Source organism: Danio aesculapii, chromosome 5 (genome assembly GCF_903798145.1).
Source record: "Danio aesculapii chromosome 5, fDanAes4.1, whole genome shotgun sequence".
NCBI classification, from domain to species: domain Eukaryota; kingdom Metazoa; phylum Chordata; class Actinopteri; order Cypriniformes; family Danionidae; genus Danio; species Danio aesculapii.
In genome coordinates this window covers 71,163,503-71,182,866 of record NC_079439.1, presented here as the reverse complement: position 1 = coordinate 71,182,866, position 19,364 = coordinate 71,163,503, and the positions used below count along the sequence as shown (strand labels likewise).

The window sequence follows — 19,364 nt, the reverse complement described above, 5'->3', positions numbered from 1 at the left end:
AGTATGTCATTTGAGACGCACCTTTATGTCTTTGACCGAACGATTTCCCTCAATGGATATGTAAACAACAAATCACTACAGAACAGGTAAGTTAAAGCCACATCTAAGGCGAATTCTCTCTTTTATATTGATGTATGTAACAATCTGGTTAGTGTGTGCTTTGGTTAAGCTTTCATGTGCTTAATATAATGTAAGTGAATACACGGATGCAGCAGAGAAATGAAGGACTGTTTATTCAGCGTTATAAATCTTGATTTGTGAGCTGTTTTGTCATCACCAAGACATTATAATATTCCACATTATGCAAGGGATTCTTTCAAATACTAGCTCAGTTTTTTAATATCAGTACGGTGGGTCTCAAAATCACTGGGATTTGAATTATACTTTAATGTCAGGAAATTTTTAAAAAGACACTTGTGTTTGTATCACTCCGATATGACAAAAAGCAAACAGGAATAGCTGTAATTGTAAGCGGCTGTTCAAATGCCTTGTTGATGCCACAGGTCAGAGGAGAATGGCCAGAATGGTTCCAGCTAATAACCAAATGTTCCAAAAGTAACTCAATTAAGCACTCGCTACAACCAAGGTATGCAAAAGAGCATCTCTGAATGCACAACACATCTAACCCCGAGGCAGTTGGACTACAGTAGCAGAAGACCACACTGGGCCGCACTTCTGTCAGCTATGAACAGGAAACTGAGGCTACAATTCACACAGGCTCACCAAAACTGGACAATAGAAGATTGGAGAAACGTTGCCTGGTCTGATGAGTCTCCATTTCTGCTGCTACATTCGGATGGTCGGGTCAGAATTTGGCGTCAACAATGAAAGCATGGATCCATCCTGCCTTTTATCAACGGTTCAGGCTGCTGGTGGTGGTGTAATGGTGTGGGGGATATTTTGTTGGCACACTTTGTGCCCATTAGTACCAATTAAGCATTGTGTGGATGCCACAGCCTACCTGAGTATTGTTGCTGACCATGTCCTCATAGTAGTTTTTGATCATTGGTAGAATATACATATGGTTAGGCATGGGCCGGTATAAGATTCTGACGGTATGATAACTTTGATTAAAAATATCACGGTATTGTGATTACTGCTCTAAAATATATTCTTTTAAAATGTCTGTGTAAACAACAAAACGTTTTCCCCCCTTTGAACACAATATATTCTATTCTGAGAAACATTTAAAATATTTTGGAGCAGTAAACATGTCAGGCTAAATAATGGAAATTAATCATTGACTTCTGTCTTCATTAGTTACAAAAACATTGATGTATTTACGATTTAAAATGGCCTCTTTGGATATCTTTTCTGCTGGAGATACTGTTGTCCTAAAAAAAAAAAAAAAAAAAGTGTAAATAAATAAAATCTTACACATACCTTAGGAACGGTATTACAGAAAATGTTGGCGGTATTAAAACCTTGACTTTTCCAACCTGCAGTATACCTTGAAAACCATTATCGTCCCATGCCTACATTTGGTTGAGTAAAATATCCTGACACCACCATTTTAGGACATGCATAATATATGCTACAGGTCACAACGTTAACCCGTGGAATAAAAAACAACACTGATTAACATTCAAAAGTCTACCATCTTTTTACAGTAGCAGTACTGCTTTTACTTACAGTAGAATACCGCAAATCCCTAATATACAGTAAGATACTGTAAAGTAATAAAAATACCCATAATGCCTTGCACATTGCAGTAGTGTACTGTACAGAATGCTAGCAGTATTTTTCTGCCGTTTTTGCAGTAAGTTACAGTAAAATTGTGGCAAAGTCTAACATTGTATGGACTCTAAAGGGCGTCGCACCGGATGCGCCATGCACATGACAGTTGGAAATATAGTGTCTTTATTCGCACACCAGTCACGCACTTTCTAATGTTATTTAATAGGAAACTATTCAGATGGCGCTCTGTGGCGTGGCGGGAATATGAAAAGTGTCACGAGTCATGACTAGGCGCTGTGGACAGCCGCCGACTTGCGGTGCCGGTGTGTTTACCCTGATAGAAACCTATGTTTAAAATTCTAAAATGCATGGCGCAACGCATCTGGTATGCGACCTCCTTAAGATGGCTCTTCAGATATAAAGCCCTCAAAAATGTTTTGCCGCATTGATCATATTTGTGTGACATTTGTGTGTGTTTTCTCTCCAGTGTGGATCCTCTCATGTTTTTTCAGGTTTCCTAACAGACTGAATCTCTTGTCGCAGTGTGAACACACATACGGTTTCTCTCCAGTGTGGATCCTCTGATGCGTATTCAGGTTTCCTAACAGACTGAATCTCTTGCCACAGTGTGAACAGACATACGGTTTCTCTCCAGTGTGGATCCTCTGGTGCCGTTTCAGTTGTTCAGCTGTAATAAAAGTCTTCTCACACTCAAAGCACATAAACTCTCTCACACCAGTGTGGATCTTCTCATGTGCTTTTAAACTTGACTGACATGTAAATCTCTTTTCACACCAGGAACATGAATAAGGTTTCTCCTTTGTGTGAACTCTAAAATGGACCTTCAGATCTGAAGCCCTCAAAAACGTTTTGCCGCATTGATCACATTTGTGTGTTTTGTCTCCGGTGTGGATCAACATGTGTTTATTAAGGTCTGATGAATGTCTAAAACTCGTCCCGCACTGAACACATGTGAACCGTTTCTCTCCAGTGTGGTTTCTCTGATGCCTTTTCAGTTGTCTAGCTGTAATAAAAGTCTTCTCACACTCAAAGCACATAAACTCTCTAACACCAGTGTGGATCTTCTGATGGGTTTCTAAACTTGACTGACATGTAAATCTCTTTTCACACAATGAACAGGAATAAGGTTTCTCCTTTGTGTGAACTCGAAGATGGATCTTCAGATGTGAAGCTCTCAAAAATGTTTTGCTGCATTGATCACATGTGAACGGTTTCTCTCCAGTGTGGATCATCATGTGATTCTTGAGACTCTGTTGGCATCTCAGACTCTTTCCACACTGAGTGCAGGTCAAACAGGTTTCCTCTTTTCTGTGTAGTGAGCCAGTTTTCTCTTCTGTTTTAACATGACGGCGTGTCTCCTCCATCAGACCTGAATAAAAGTAAAAAACTGCATATTTTCATGGTATTTTACGTGGTGTGCATGAATTCGGGCACTGTTAAGGCCACTGATGAGCTTGGTTCACTACACATTGTGACACACCGAGTGTGACGAGACCGTCCTCATTGATCATGTAGACTCATATTGTGCCACATTGTAGTTAGCAGCACATTCCTTTACAAGTTTGTTTTTGGTTGGCCTGGAAAGTTAACTTAAGTGTGCTGTATGTTCATTTCTGACTAAATAGGGATGGGCATTTCTGACCATTCTTCATTTCAATTAATCCACAGGTTTGACAAACGAGTAATCGATTAATCGGGGGTGGAGCTTAAGCAAGAGGCGGGACATGTGTGCTAGGGTTGGGCGATGTCGACCAATTTGGCATCGATTGGTACGATGTCTTATGTGAATCATCGCGATGGACGATGGCATCATCATCATGTGAAAAGTTGGGGGGGTTTGATGGAGTGCGAGTGACGCGTCTGAAGAGCGAGGAGGGATCTGGAGGTGTGCCACAAATGCATAAAGACTCCCGGGAGCCTTGGGATGTCTGAATATCACGTTTAACAACTATAGTGAGACGCGATCCAGCGGTACATCCTTGATAAACTGTCCGACGTGCACTGCTTTCTGCCTGGAGCTCAGAGGACCACATGACAGCATGTGGCTGTGTGTTACAGCGGACGGAGGGCTGTTCAGAAATGCTCGGTAAAACACGGTATGGATGTGGATCATTTTCGTTCTAAAATGCCATTTTAATACTAAGACGTGTTAGTGTAAACAAGGCCTGAGTGTGTATTTTTCGTGAACAGGTTTGCGACGAGGGAGATGCCAGCTCAGCATCGTGTTTTCTTTTGGCCATCGGTAATAGCCGATCGCATCATCTATCGGCCCAACCCTAGTGTGTTATTAAAAATCCCCATAATATTGGTTAACACAGTAAACATTTAAAGAAGTGTGAGCAGTGGGCAATTTGCATGGGCAATATGGTCGATGCCCAGGGCAGCATCTTGTTGAGGGGTGACACGGGGAGACGGTGCGAAAAAAACAAGCCCCAGTAAAAGCTTTGAGATACAATTTACTTTATGCAAGTGTATTAATTTAAAGTAGTAATCCCCGAATAAAGACGTTAGAAGCCATTCACATTTGGTGTATTTTGCATGCGCAAGTTTGTTATTCTCTATATGTGCAACCCAAACAACGGTGGTGAAAGCAAACTGACGCATGCATGCCTCACGCGCTGTTCTGCTCCCAGTGTGAATGCTAGGGATGCACCGATATGGATTTTTTGGCCGATATCGATTACCGATAACTCTTCAGACTTGGAGGTCGATAGCCGATATAAAGTTGACGTCAGAATTATTAGTCCCCCTGTTTATTTATTTTCCGCAATTTCTGTTTAACGGAGAGAAGATAGTCAACACATTTATCAATCATAATAGTTTTAATAACTCATCTCTAATAACTGATTTATTTTATCTTTGCAATGATGACAGTAAATATATTAGACTAGATATTTTCAGAACACTTCTATACAGCTTAAAGTTGCATTTAAAGGCTTAACTAGGTTAATTAGGTTAACTAGGCAGGTTAGGGTAATTAGGCAAGTTATTGTATAACGATGGTTTGTTCTGTAGACAGTCGAAAAAAAAATTTGCTTAAAGGGGTTAATAATTTTGTCCTTAAAATAGTGTGTGAAACAAACTGTTGAAGTCAGTGGTTACAGGTTTACAACATTTTTCAAAATAACTACTTCAATGTTTAACAGAGAAACTGTTTTGTGATAAGTGAATGAGTAAATTTAGAAACAACAGCAGAACTAATCATAGTTAATAAGAACATTATAGCTAAATAATTTCTTTCATAACATTTTCAACCATTAAATAATTATAAATGTCTAGATTTTTCTAAACCTATCTAGCTGTTCTCTCATGTTAAAAAGATTTTAGTAAGCATCTTTCATTTGTCATTACGCTTGATGATTTGAGTCACTTGATTCTTTTGGTAATTGAAGACAATCCTAAAGCCCAGCTCACACCATGTGATTTTTAATCAGGGCGTCTGCGGGGTTTCAAAAAGTCTTAAATCTCAAAAACTACATTTTAGGCCTTAAAAAGTCTTAAATCTACTGAAATATTGTGTTGTAGGTCTTAAATCCTTTCCTTTCCTCATGTATAGCTATCTGACCAACACCCATACAATCACCAACAGTCCATCTCAATAAAACATATATATTTAACTATCATAATGGTTTAATTATTTTCCTTACAGTAACAATAGATTAAGAGTTCTCCACATATTTACTGTTGAGGACACAGACCTGACCTATATTTGTTATTCATTCATTTTCCTTCAGCCTAGTCCCTTATTTATTAGGGAAGACCTGATAAAATTATCTGCCTACTATTCCAGCATATGTTTTACAATGTGGATGCTATTCCAGCTGCAACCCAGTACTGGGAAACACCCACACACTCATACACTATGGACAATTTAGTTTAATCAAATCCCCTATAGCGCATGTGTTTGGACTATAGATGAACCCAGAAGAAACCCACGTGAACACGGGGAACATACAAACTCCAAACAGAAATACCAACTGACCCAGCTGGGGTTTAAACCAGCGATCTTCTTGCTGTGGGGCCAAAATGTTTGTTTATTATTAAATTATTATTATCATCGTATTATTAAATGTATTCAATTATAAACATTTTAAACTCAACCTTTACCTTTGGATGTCTCTTCTTTGCAAACATACTTTGGTGCTTTAGTAGAGTCAGAAATGAACATACAGCACACTAAAGTAAACTTTCCAGGCCAACCACAAACACTCTTGAAAAGGAATGTGCTGCTAACTAAAATACGACACACAACACTGAAAATGAAAATACACTTGAATATCGAGACAGCAGGAATATGAGCTAATAATGAAGGAAAGCAACATACCTGTTTAATTCTGAAACAGACCCAAAATATGAAGAATAAAGGCAAGAAGTCAAGAGATGCAGTCGGATCTTTCCAGTCTGACCTGGTGTGTGCGAGTTGTTCAGCTTAAAACATGCAGACACAGAGAGAGAGAGAGAGAGAGAGAGAGAGAGAGAGAGAGAGAGAGAGAAAGAGAGAGAGAGAGAGAAAATGAATTGTTGCTTGAAAGTTAAAATGGCACATAAGATGTACAGACTCAGAGAGGGAGAGAGAAAGAATTTCAGACAATCTTCAGCTTAAAGGGACAGTTCACCCCAAAATTCAACATTTACTCACACTCAAGTGGTTATAAACCTTTATGAGCTTCTTTATTCTGTTGAATACAAAAGAAGATATTTTGAAGAAAGCTGAAAACCTGTAACCACTGACTTACATATAACCTTACTGTCTTTAAAATATCCTCTTTTGTGTTTAACATGAAAGAAAGCCATGCAGGTTTTGAACAAGAAAATGACAATTTTAATTTGTAAGTGAACGACCCCTTTAATTATTACTGAACATCAGAAGATACTGCTGTAAGAGATCATCTCATTGAAATTCTGCATGTGTTTGATTGATTTATCAGCAAAAGTTTTCCCAAATACAAGGATAATGCAATAAAATATTACTGAAACTGTGTACGAAGAACTTTAAAATCACACAAGACGACATGAACTGTTTATGAAATTGGCACCTGGAAAATGTAATTATTACAAAGTTTACTCCAGAAAGCATTGCTAGTATGCTAAAAGATCACAGCTAATTACAAAATGCCTAAAACACTGTAATAATTTACAATTATTATAAATTTGTGTAGCGAAATTAGCTCAATTTGTGAATATTAACGATTAATAAAAGTTATTACTAATTATGAATATTCAGCATTAACTTAGTTAATTTAACAAAGTAAATATAACAATGACTACACCTGCTCGTCTGAGCGGACTCTGTAATTATTGATTTATCTAGAAAGGGAATTACCACTTCGTGTGACATAGTCAGAATTGCGACTAATAACTCGATTTTATGATTAATATTTTTTTTACAGTGTATTTATTTATTTTTTATTGAATCAGTGGCGGGAACGGGCTTCTATAAAGCGACCTTTTCTGTGAGACAAAACAAAGACGATCAGCGTGATCATATAGGGGGATTTATTGACTAGTCTAACATAAAACAGAGAAACGTACAAAACATCACAACAAAAACAGAGAAAGAAAGCGAGGAAATTAAAGAATTTAGATAAAATAATTGCAAATCTAACTCAGCTCCACACAACTATTAAGAACCACCAAGACTAAAAACACCTTTCTGGAAAAGGAGCATAACGCACGACTAAATACCTGAGTTTGGTACTCTCTCTCTCTCTCGTTGTGTGAGTTTCTCTGATGATTTGAAGATGGTGTCTTTGAGTTTGAGATGCAGATCGGAGGATACGCGAGACGTAAACTTTAAACGTCTTCTTCTTATGGCGAGTTGCGAAACGAGGTGCATATCGCCCCCTACTGTGATGGAGTGTGAAGAGACTGATCTGGGTTCCTAAATTCTTTTGTATAATCCGCGATTCTTAATGAATCTTATAATTGCCTTTATTTGTCTCCCTGAATCTAAACCATCTTTTAATAAACCTTTACCAATAAAAGTTATCAGGGCAGCACTCGGAAAAATTAAATGATGAGCACAAGTTACGAAAAAGGTAATAATTTGTACACACGCACACACACACACACACACACACACACACACACTTGTATTATCACATTTGTGAATTAGAGAATACAACAAATATTTTTTTTTTAAATTCTATTAGCTGAAATTATAAAAGAAAAACTCCAGGATGGTGTTACCAAGACTTCCAGAAAAAGGAAAATAAAATGGTGTGAGACTGATAACGGCAGCCTGAAGAGGGAATGATGTCAGATCTACGATCCTGTCCCCATAGACACTTCATTAAATACTCCTCGCATAAGCGATCATTTGTTTTTTGTAATTTGACGCAAAGATTATATTATACATAAATACATATAAATGTACATACATTTAAAAAATCTAAATATTAAAAACTTTAAGGTATTTAGGATGCTGATGACCGTTAAACACATCATAACAGTTTTGTGAAAAGGGTGCATTGGTTGTTTATGGGGATTCATAGCTGTAATGCTTTTTATACTGTACAGACTGCATTCTGCCCTACACCAACTATACCACTTACTTTCTTTACTTTTTTTTAGGAAAATTGAGTAAATGCAGCCTGCTGTGAGTTGGATTCTGCTTTGGATTCTGAAATTTCTCTAACTTCATATCTGTCCTGCACGATAATCCTGCTGGAACTGTATATTTTAATAGACCTGTGGGATTGTAATTCCTACAGAAATAATCCCTGCATAATATTCCTGCAGGTATTCCTACAGGAAAATGAGCTGAAAATCCTGTAGGAAATCTGCATAATATTCCTGCAGGATTCCTGCGGGGTTTTTTTTTTTTTTTTTTGTAAGGTTTGTGAAATCCTGATATTCTCTATGCAATTCCTCTTTAAGAGTTCTTTTTCATTTTTATAGTCTCCTTTTTTTCACCTTTTTCATGAGGACACCGCATTTGCCATCGGGAGGCGCCATAATCCCTTACATGGGAGAATTTTGCGTTCACAATAAAATAATGAAGTAATCCAACATCAGTGTCTGATAGCTCCGCCCCTTCGACGTGACGTGAGCTAAACCGACCGTTAAGTGAATGAAGTATTCAAAATGACACCCTTATTATTTAACGGTTGAACAAATAAGTGTGTTATTCGGCTATTTAAAGTGCACTTAATCATGTTAGTGTTTTTAGTTTTCGGTGTGAATGAACTACTGACTATTTATAGTCCAAAATTGTGGAGAATAGTTCATAAGTATGTGATTTGAGACGCACCTTTATGTCTTTGACCGAACGATTTCCCTTAACGGACATGCAAACAACAAATCACTGCAGAACAGGTAAGTTAAAGCCACATCTAAGGCGAATTCTCTCATTTATATTGATGTATGTAACATAATCTGGTTAGTGTGTGCTTTGGTTAAGCTTTTATGGGGTCAATATAACACAAGTATATAATATAATATAAAAGATGCGGCTGAGAAATGAAGGACTTTATTCAGCATTATAAATCTTGATTTGAGAGCTGTTTTGTAATCACCAAGACATGATAATATTCCACAATATGCAAGGGAATCCTTCAAATACTAGCTCAATTTTTGAATTGAATGTGTTAGATTTTCTTTTTTATATACTATTGTGCATTGAGGTAAAGTATTTTCACACATTCGGACATTCTCCTTAATAATATAATCTCAGAAAAGTATTATTTGCAAATTCTGAATTGAACAATCATCAAAGTACAACAGTGTTCACAGTCAATTGAATAGTGTTGATGCTGTTTTAAAGTCAAACCAAAATACGATTTCAGACCCAGTAATTAAATATAGCATCATGGTAAACAATATGGGAGGGTTAAAATGAACAAATGTGTGAATCTAAAACCAACTTGACCTCGATTATGCTGTTGAACTGTTGTATAAACAACATCACACATGTAGCACTGCAATACGGCTTTATATCAGCACGGTGGGTCTCAAAATCACTGGGATTTTAATCATATTTTAATGTCAGGAAATAAAAAAAACACTTATTGTGTTTACATGACTCCAATATGATAAAAAGCAAGCAGGAAATGCTGCAATTGACACATTTTATTCCTTTTTAGCATTCAGTGCATATAAATGACACTAATAATGTTAACATTCATTCACCGGTCACTTTATTAGGTACACCTGTCCAACTGCTAGTTTATGCAAAGTTTCAAATCAGCCAATCACATGGCAGCAACTCAATGCATTTAGGCATGTAGACATGGTCAAGACGATCTGCTGCAGTTCAAACAAAGCATCAGAATGGGGAAGAAATGTGAATTAAGTGACTCTGAAAGTGGTGTGGTTGTTGGTGCCAAACAGGCTGGTCTGAGTATTTCAGAAACTGCTGATCTACTGGGCTCTGAACGCACAACCATCTCTAGGGTTTACAGAGAATGGTCTGAAAAAGAGAAAATATCCAGTGAGCGGCTTCTCAAATGTCTTGTTGATGCTGAGGCTACAATTCACACAGGCTCACCAAAACTGGACAATAGAAGATTAAAAAACCGTTCCCTGGTCTGATGAGTCTCCATTTCTGCTGCTACATTGGTATGGTCGGGTCAGAATTTGGCGTCAGCAATGAAAGCATGGATCCATCCTGCCTTTTATCAACGGTTCAGGCTGCTGGTGTAATGGTGTGGGGGGTATTTTGTTGGCACACTTTGTGCCCATTAGTACCAATTAAGCATTGTGTGGATGCCACAGCCTACCTGAGTATTGTTGCTGACCATGTCCTCATAGTAGTTTTCTATCATTGGTAGAATATACATATGGTTAGGCATGGGCCGGTATAAGATTCTGACGGTATGATAACTTTGGATAAAAATATCACAGTATCACGGTATTGTGATTACTGCTCTAAAATATATTCTTTTAAAATGTCTGTAAACAACAAATGTTTTTCCCCCTCTGAACACAATATATTCTATTTTGAGAAACATTTAAAATATTTTGGAGCAGTAAACATGTCAGGCTAAATAATGGAAATTAATCATTAACTTCTGTCTTCATTAGTTTCAAAAACATTGATGTATTTACGATTTAAATGGCATCTTTGGATATCTTTTCTGCTGGAGATACTGTTGTCCTAAAAAAAAAAAGTGTAAATAAATAAAATCTTACACATACCTTAGGAACAATATTACAGAAAATGTTGGCGGTATTAAAACCTTGACTTTTCCAACCTGCAGTATACCTTGAAAACCATTACCGTCCCATGCCTACATTTGGTTGAGTAAAATATCTTGACACCACCATTTTAGGACATGCATAATATATGCTACAGGTCACAACGTTAACCCGTTGAATAAAAAACGACACTGATTAACATTCAAAAGTCTACCATCTTTTTACAGTAGCAGTACTGCTTTTACTTACAGTAGAATACCGCAAATCCTTAATATACAGTAAGATACTGTAAAAGTAGTAAAAATACCCACAATGCCTTGCACATTGCAGTAGTGTACTGTACAGAATGCTAGCAGTATTTTTCTGCCATTTTTGCAGTAAGTTACAGTAAAATTGTAGCAAAGTCTAACATTGTATGGACTTTAAAGGGCGTCGCACCCGATGCGCCATGCACATGACAGTTGGAAGTATCGCACACCAGACGCGCGCTTTCTAATGTTATTTATTATGAAACTATTCAGAAATATGAACAGTGTCGCGAGTCATGACTAGGAGCTGGCGCCGACTCTCGGTGCCGGTGCGTATACCCTGATAGAAACCTATGTTTAGAATTCTAAAATGCATGACGCAACGCATCTGGTGTGCGACCTCCTTAAGATGGCTCTTCAGATTTAAAGCCTTCAAAAATGTTTTGCTGCATTGATCACATTTGTGTGACACTTGTGTGTTTTTTCTTTAGTGTGAATCAACATGTGTAGATTAAGGTTTGATAATTGACTGAAACTCTTCCCACACTGAACACATTTGAACGGTTTCTCTCCTGTGTGAATCCTCTGATGCGTTTTCAGGTTTCCTAACAGACTGAATGTCTTGTCGCAGTGTGAACACACGTACGGTTTCTCTCCAGTGTGGATCCTCTGATGTTTGTTGAGGTTTCCTATCAGACTGAATGTCTTGTCGCAGTGTGAACACACGTACGGTTTCTCTCCAGTGTGGATCCTCTGATGCCGTTTCAGTTGTTCAGCTGTAATAAAAGTCTTCTCACACTCAAAGCACATACACTCTCTCACACCAGCATGGATCTTCTCATGCGTTTTTAAATTTGACTGACATGTAAATCTCTTTTCACACCAAGAACATGAATAAGGTTTCTCCTTTGTGTGAACTCTAAGATGTTTCTTTAGCTCTGAAGCTCTCAAAAATGTTTTGCCGCATTGATCACATTTGTGTGTTTTCTCTCCAGTGTGGATCTTCATATGTTTATTAAGGTATGATAATTGTCTGAAACTCGTCCCGCACTGAACGCATGTGAACAGTTTCTCTCCAGTGTGAATCCTCTGATGCCATTTCAGTTCTCCAGCTGTAATAAAAGTCTTCTCACACTCAAAGCACATATACTCTCTAACACCAGTGTGGATCTTCTGATGGGTTTCTAAACTTTGCTGACATTTAAATCTTTTTTCACACCAGGAACATGAATAAGGTTTCTCCTTTGTGTGAACTCTAAGATGTCTCCTCAGCTCTGGAGCCCTCAAAAATGTTTTGTCGCATTGATCACATTTGTGTGGTTTCTCTCCAGTGTGGATCATCATGTGTTCATTAAGGTTTGATGAATGTCTGAAACTCGTCCCGCACAGAACACATGTGAACGGTTTCTCTCCAGTGTGGATCTTCATGTGTTTAATAAGGGTTGATTTTTGTCTGAAACTCGTCCCGCACTGAACACATGTGAACGGTTTCTCTCCAGTGTGGATCATCATGTGATTCCTGAGACTCCGTTGGCATCTCAGACTCTTTCCACACTGAGTGCAGGTCAAACATGTTTCCTCTTTTCTCTTCAGTGAGCCAGTTTTCTCTTCTGTTTTGACATGACTGCGTGTCTCCTCCATCAGACCTGAAGTACAAGTAAGAAACTGCATATTTTCATGGTATTTTATGAGTCTCCAGGTTGTTCATCAGTATGATCAGTAGGTCGTGTGCATAAATTCGGGCACTGTTAAGGCCACTAATGAGCTTGGTTCACTATACATTGGGACACACTGAGTGTGATAAGAAACAATCCTTATCGGTCATGAAAACTCATATTGTGTCATATTTTAGTTAGCAGCACACTCCTTTACAAGTTTGTTTTTGGTTGGCCTGGAAAGTTTACTCAAGTGTGCTGTATGTTCATTTCTGACTCTACTACTAAAGAACAAAAATACTATAGTATGTTTGCAAATGGGTGGTTCATTCCGCTGTGGCGACCCCTGATAAATAAAGGGACTAAGCTGAAAAGAAAATGAATGAATGAATGTACGTTTTCAAATGTTTGGCTACGTTCACACTGCAGGCAAATGTGGCCCGAATCTGATTTTTTCCCCCTCATGTGACTCAGGTGATGACAGTGTGAACAGCCCAAACCGCATGGAATCTGGATCTTTACAGGTCAGATCTGTGCCACTTTCATATGTAGTCTTAAATCAGACACATATCTGATTTTTGCAATGTGACAGCAGTGTGAACGGTTATGTCGGATTTCATGTGACTTTTACATAATCTTCGAGCAACATGCGTCATCATTCTGTACTGCACACATCAGCTACTCCTCAGCAGAATAGTAGAATGGCACACAGGGCGATTATGTTCATGTTGAAAAAGATTTTGAAGGCAAAACTGATGCTTGTTTACTAATCTGGTTAATGATTGAGGCACGGGCTAATCGCGAAGCCGAAGAGCATCGTGGGTGTTGCGTATAAGGGAATCGTGTCAAAGAAGGGAGAACATTCTCTCCGAGATAAAAAAGGCAGGTGCACCCAAACCCCCCTTCTGTACGTGTCAGCTGTTTATAACGAAGTAACATTAAATAACTCTGCAAACAGACAAACCAACTCCACCTTCACAGTTCAGTCTGCGGCTGCTCATTAACCCTTGATGAGTTCACTACACCGGTGGTCAGAAAGATGCACACCGCGGTTGTCATAAATCAGAAATAATCAGTGTTTTCAATCACAAGAGACTTAATTTAGGTCTCAAATGGCAAAATACACAGTAGTAGTAGCAGAACAACCCTTTACAGTTCATGAATACACCACGGTTGTCTGTGAAAAGGGCAATAATCATACAAGCATGATCTGACAACATGATTACTTCATACAGTATACACATTGTGTGCATAATTAGACATTTTGTGCTGTCCGTAATTGTACTTTTGCGCATGCGGGTCAGTTTAGGAACAGGATCTGTTCACACTGCAAATCTGATATTGGCCATGTTTTTAGAATCAGAAAGAGCTTTATTGCCAGGTGTGTTCACACATACGAGGAATTTGTTTTGGTGACAGAGCTTCTACAGTGCAACTGGATAACAGAGACAGGACAAAAAAACAGATAATAAATATATTTAAAAAAATAGAAAAAAAAAAAAAAAAGAAGTTTAAGAGCAGTGTGAACAGCCATGCAAAAACATCAGATCTGAGAAATAAAAAAAAAAAAAAATCAATAACAACAATTCAACCATTAAATAATTATAAATGTCTAGATTTTTCTAAACCTATCTAGCTGTTCACTCAAAAGATTTTAGTAAGCATCTTTCTTTTGTCATTACGTTTGATGATTTGAGACACTTGATTCTTTTGGTAATTGAAACAATCCTAAAGCCCAGCTCACACCATGTGATTTTTAATCAGGGCGTCTGCGGGGTTTCAAAAAGTCTTAAATCTCAAAAACTACATTTTAGGCCCTAAAAAGTCTTAAATCTACTGAAATATTGTGTTGTAGGTCTTAAATCCTTTCCTTTGCTCATGTATAGCTATCTGACCAACACCCATACAATCGCCAACAGTCCATCTCAATAAAACTTTATTAAATGTTTTTATTTTTAACTCTATTTATCATAATGGTTTAATTATTTTCCTTACAGTAACAATAGATTAAGAGTTCTCCATATATTTACTGCTGAGGACACAGACCTGACCTATATTTGTTATTCATTCATTTTCCTTCAGCTTAGTCCCTTATTTATATTCCACTATTTCTCAAGGGTCACCTGAAAAAATGATCTGCCTACTATTCCAGCATATGTTTTACACAGTGGATACCATTCCATCTGCAAGCCAGTACTGGGACACACCCATACACTCTCATACCCTACGGACAATTTAGTTTATTCAATTCCCCTATAGCGCAGGTGTTTGGACTATAGATGGACCCAGAGGAAACTCACGCCAACACAGGGAGAACTTACAAACTCCACACAGAAATACCAACTGACACAGCGGGGATTTAAACCAGCGACCTTCTTGCTGTGAGGCCACAATGCTAACCACTGAGCCATCGTGCCGCCCCTATTTGTTTATTATTAAATTATTATTATCATCGTATTATTAAATGTATTAAATTATAAACATTTTTTGACTCTTCCTTTAAATTTGGATGTCTCTTAAACATTTGCAAACATACTATGGTGCTTTAGTAGAGTCAGAAATGAACATACAGCACACCAGGCCAACCAAAAACACTCTTGAAAAGGAATGTGCTGCTAACTAAAATACGACACACAACACAGAAAATGAAAATACACTTGAATATCGAGACAGCAGGAATATGAGCTAATAATGAAGCAAAGCAACATACCTGTTTAAATCTGAAACAGACCCAAAATATGAAGAATAAAAGGCAAGAAGTCAAGAGATGCAGTCGGATCTTTCCAGTCTGACCTGGTGTGTGCCAGTTGTTCAGCTTAAAACATGCAGACACACACACACACACACACACACACACACACACACAAACACAGAGAATTAATTGTTGCTTCAAAGTTAAATGGCACATATGGTGTACAGACTCAGAGAGGGAGAGAGAATTTCAGACAATCTTCAGCTTAAAGGGACAGTTCACCCCAAAATTCAACATTTAGTCACATTCAAGTGGTTATAAACCAGGGTTCAACGCTAATGATTTTTTTCTACTGGCCCAATTGGGCCAGTGGTTCCGATTTTTACTTGCCCTGCCAAAAATTTCACTGGCCCCACCAAAAATAGTAGTTAATAACTATTTCATAGCCACATATTTTAAATAAAGAAATGTGTCAAAAGCCAAACACAACTTCAGCATGACCTTTCTTTAAATACAACTGACAATTAAAAAAAAATACAACTGCGATGTAAATAAACTTGGAAATATAAATATATATTATAGGCTTACATTATAGAGAGAAATAACAGATGAACTGATATATTGATATTCAATATTGATCTTTCTTTCCATGCGTCAGCTCAGAAATTAAAACAATAGGTCTAATGCAAAATATTATAAGATTAAAATATGGAGAAATGATCAGATGGTAATTTCTGTCAGTTTTCCTAACAGATAAACAGCTCTCAGTAATATTTCAGCATGCTTTCACTTTCATATTCGACATGAAACGCACATTTGCCGGTAGGAATGACATGCGGACAGGCTCATAATTCTCTCTTCATATAGCCATGACTATTACACAACCATAATACACATATAGCCTGGTTCGTTGGATAGTTTTGCTTTCTCATAACAGTCGATCTCAGACTGATTGTTTTGGTGCGGATCTGAGAGCGATGGCAGGATTCACATATGTCAATTGAACCAAGCTAACTGGGCAAGCAAGACAGGTTCCAAAACAAACGTTTAGGTGTGAAAGCATGCTGTTGACATGTAATTGACAGTCACAGCCAAATTAAACTGTAGTGAGAAGGCAGCACATGCCCGATCGGGCCACTAACAATCCTGTCTACTGTCCCGAGCATCCCGCACGCTGGCCCCGGGCCATCCTTATTGTTGAGCCCTGTAAACCTTTATGAGTTTCCTTATTCTGTTGAACACAAAAGAACATATTTTGAAGAAAGCTGAAAACCTGTAACCACTGACTTGCATATAAACCTTACTGTCTTTAAAATATCCTCTTTTGTGTTTTACATGAAAAAAGTCCATGCAGGTTTTGAACAAGTAAATGACAATTTTAATTTGTAAGTGAACTACCCCTTTAATTATTACTGAACATCAGAAAATACTGCTGTAAGAGATCATCTCATTGAAATTCTGCATGCGTTTGATTGATTTATCAGCAAAGTTTTCCCAAACACAGAAATGATGCTATAAAATATTACTGAAACTGTGTACAGAGAATTTTACAATCACACAAGACGACAGAACGGTTTATGAAATTGGCATCTGGAAAATGTAATTATTACAAAGTTTACTCCAGAAAGCAGTGCTAGTATGCTAAAAGGTCACAGCTAATTACAAAATGCCTAAAACACTGTAATAATTTACAATTATTATAAATTTGTGTAGCGAAATTAGCTCAATTTGTGAATACTAACGATTAATAATGACAACAAGTTATTATTAATTATGAATATTCAGAATTAACTTAGTTAATTTAACTAAGTAAATATAACAATGACTACACCTGCTTGTCTGAGCGGACTCTGTTATTATTGATTTATTTAGAAAGGGAATTACAACTTCATAGATAGTGAGAATTGCGTGACATATGTGACATAGATAGTCAGAATTGCGACTAATAACTCGCTTTTTTTGATTAATATTTTTTACATTGTATTTATTTATTTTTTATTTCATCAGTGGCGGGTTTTCTGTTTAGCAAAACAAAGACGATCAGCGTGGTCATATAGGGGGATTTATTGACTAGTCTAACATAAAACAGAGAAACGTCCAAAACATCACAACAAAAACAGAGAAAGAAAGCGAGGAAATTAAAGAATTTAAATACAATAAATGGCAAATCTAACTCAGCTCCACACAACTATTAAGAACCACCAAGACTAAAAACACCTTTCTGGAAAAGGAGCATAACGCACGACTAAATACCTGAGCTTAGTGCGAGTGGGACTGTGACACTCTTTCTCTTTCTCTCTCTCGTTGTGTGAGCTTCTCTGATGCTTGGAAGATGGTGTCTTTTAAGAAGTCCTTTCGCTGGCGTGGAGTTCGCGATGCAGATCGGAGGATACGCGAACGCAAACTTTAAACATCTTATTCCTCATGGTTTTATGGCGAGTTGCGAAACGAGGTGCATATCGCCCCCTACTGTGATGGAGTGTGAAGAGACTGATCTGGGTTCCTAAATTCTATTGGATAATCCACTATATAATTAATAATCCACGATTCTTAATGAATTTTATAATTGCCTTTATTTGTCTCCCTCAATCTAAACCACATTTTAATAAACCTTTTATTGTGAAATCCTCATATCCTCTATGCAATTCCTCTTTAAGAGTTCTTTTTCATTTTTATAGTCTCCTTTTTTCACCTTTTTTCATGAGGACACCGCATTTACCATCGGGAGGAGCCATAATCCTTTACGTGGGAGAATTTTGCGTTCACTATAAAATAATGAAGTAATCCAACATCAGTGTCTGATAGCTCCGCCCCTTCGACGTGACGTGAGCAAAACTGACCGTTAAGTGAATGAAGTATTCAAAATGACACCCTTATTATTTAACGGTTGAATTAATAAGTGTGTTATTCGGCTATTTAAAGTGCACTTAATCATGTTAGTGCTTTTAGTTTGCAGTGTGAATGAACTACTGACTATTTATAGTCCAAAATGGAGCAGAATAGTTCATAAGTATGTGATTTGAGACGCACCTTTATGTCTTTAAATGAACGATTTCCCTCAATGGATATGTAATCAAAAAATCACTGCAGAACAGGTAAGTTAAAGCCACATCTAAGGCGAATTCTCTCTTGTTTTTTTGTATTTATTGTAGTAAACGTAATCTGGTTAGTGTTTGCTTTGGTAAAACTTTCATGTGCTTAATATAATGTAAGTGAATACACGGATGCGACAGAGAAATGAAGGACTGTTTATTCAGCGTTATAAAACTTGATGTAAGAGCTTGTTTTGTCATCACTAAGACATGATAATAATCTACATTATGCAAGGGAATCCTTCAAATACTAGCTCTAAAGTGGCATTTTTGAATTCAATGTGTTTGATTTTCTTTTTTTATACACTATTGCGCATTGAGGTAAAGTATTTTCACACATTCGCACAATCTCCTTAATAATAAGTACAACAGTGTTCAGTCAATTGAATAGTGTTAATGTTGTTTGAAGTCAAACCTAAATGCAATTTCAGACCCAATATCAAAATAGCATCATGGTAAACCATATGGGAGCATTAAAATGAACGAATGTGCGAATATCAAACCAACTTGACCTCGATTATGCTGTTGAACTGTTGTATAAACAACATTACACATGTAGCACTGCAATACGGCTTTATATCAGCACGGTGGGTCTCAAAATCACTGGGATTTGAATTATATTTTAACGTCAGGAAACTTTTAAAAAGACACTTGTGTTTGTATCACTCCGATATGACAAAAAGCAAACAGGAAATGCAGTAGTTGACACATTTTATTCCGTTTCAGCATTCAGTGCACACAGTTCTTTTGACACTTCAATAATGTTAACATATTCATTCGCCGGCCACCTGTCCAACTGTTTTTTAATGCAAAGTTGCAAATCAGCCAATCACATGGCAGC

General features: G+C 37.4%; 2 protein-coding genes across 2 annotated transcripts; both read right to left on the bottom strand.

The window, feature by feature from the left end:
- Positions 1 to 284: 284 nt before the first annotated feature.
- Positions 285 to 7,610, bottom strand: LOC130228688 (gastrula zinc finger protein XlCGF7.1-like). The gene is made up of 3 exons (XM_056457128.1): positions 7,384 to 7,610; positions 6,023 to 6,126; positions 285 to 3,067 (listed from the first exon to the last, which is right to left on the bottom strand). The coding sequence occupies exon 3, from the start codon at positions 3,060 to 3,062 to the stop codon at positions 2,127 to 2,129; it is 936 nt and encodes a 311-aa protein (XP_056313103.1). The 5' UTR covers positions 3,063 to 3,067; positions 6,023 to 6,126; positions 7,384 to 7,610; the 3' UTR covers positions 285 to 2,126.
- A 2,158-nt stretch (positions 7,611 to 9,768) lies between these two features.
- LOC130228687 (gastrula zinc finger protein XlCGF57.1-like) lies at positions 9,769 to 17,842 on the bottom strand. The gene is made up of 3 exons (XM_056457127.1): positions 17,685 to 17,842; positions 15,450 to 15,554; positions 9,769 to 12,730 (listed from the first exon to the last, which is right to left on the bottom strand). The coding sequence occupies exon 3, from the start codon at positions 12,723 to 12,725 to the stop codon at positions 11,517 to 11,519; it is 1,209 nt and encodes a 402-aa protein (XP_056313102.1). The 5' UTR covers positions 12,726 to 12,730; positions 15,450 to 15,554; positions 17,685 to 17,842; the 3' UTR covers positions 9,769 to 11,516.
- Between the last annotated feature and the right edge of the window lie 1,522 nt (positions 17,843 to 19,364).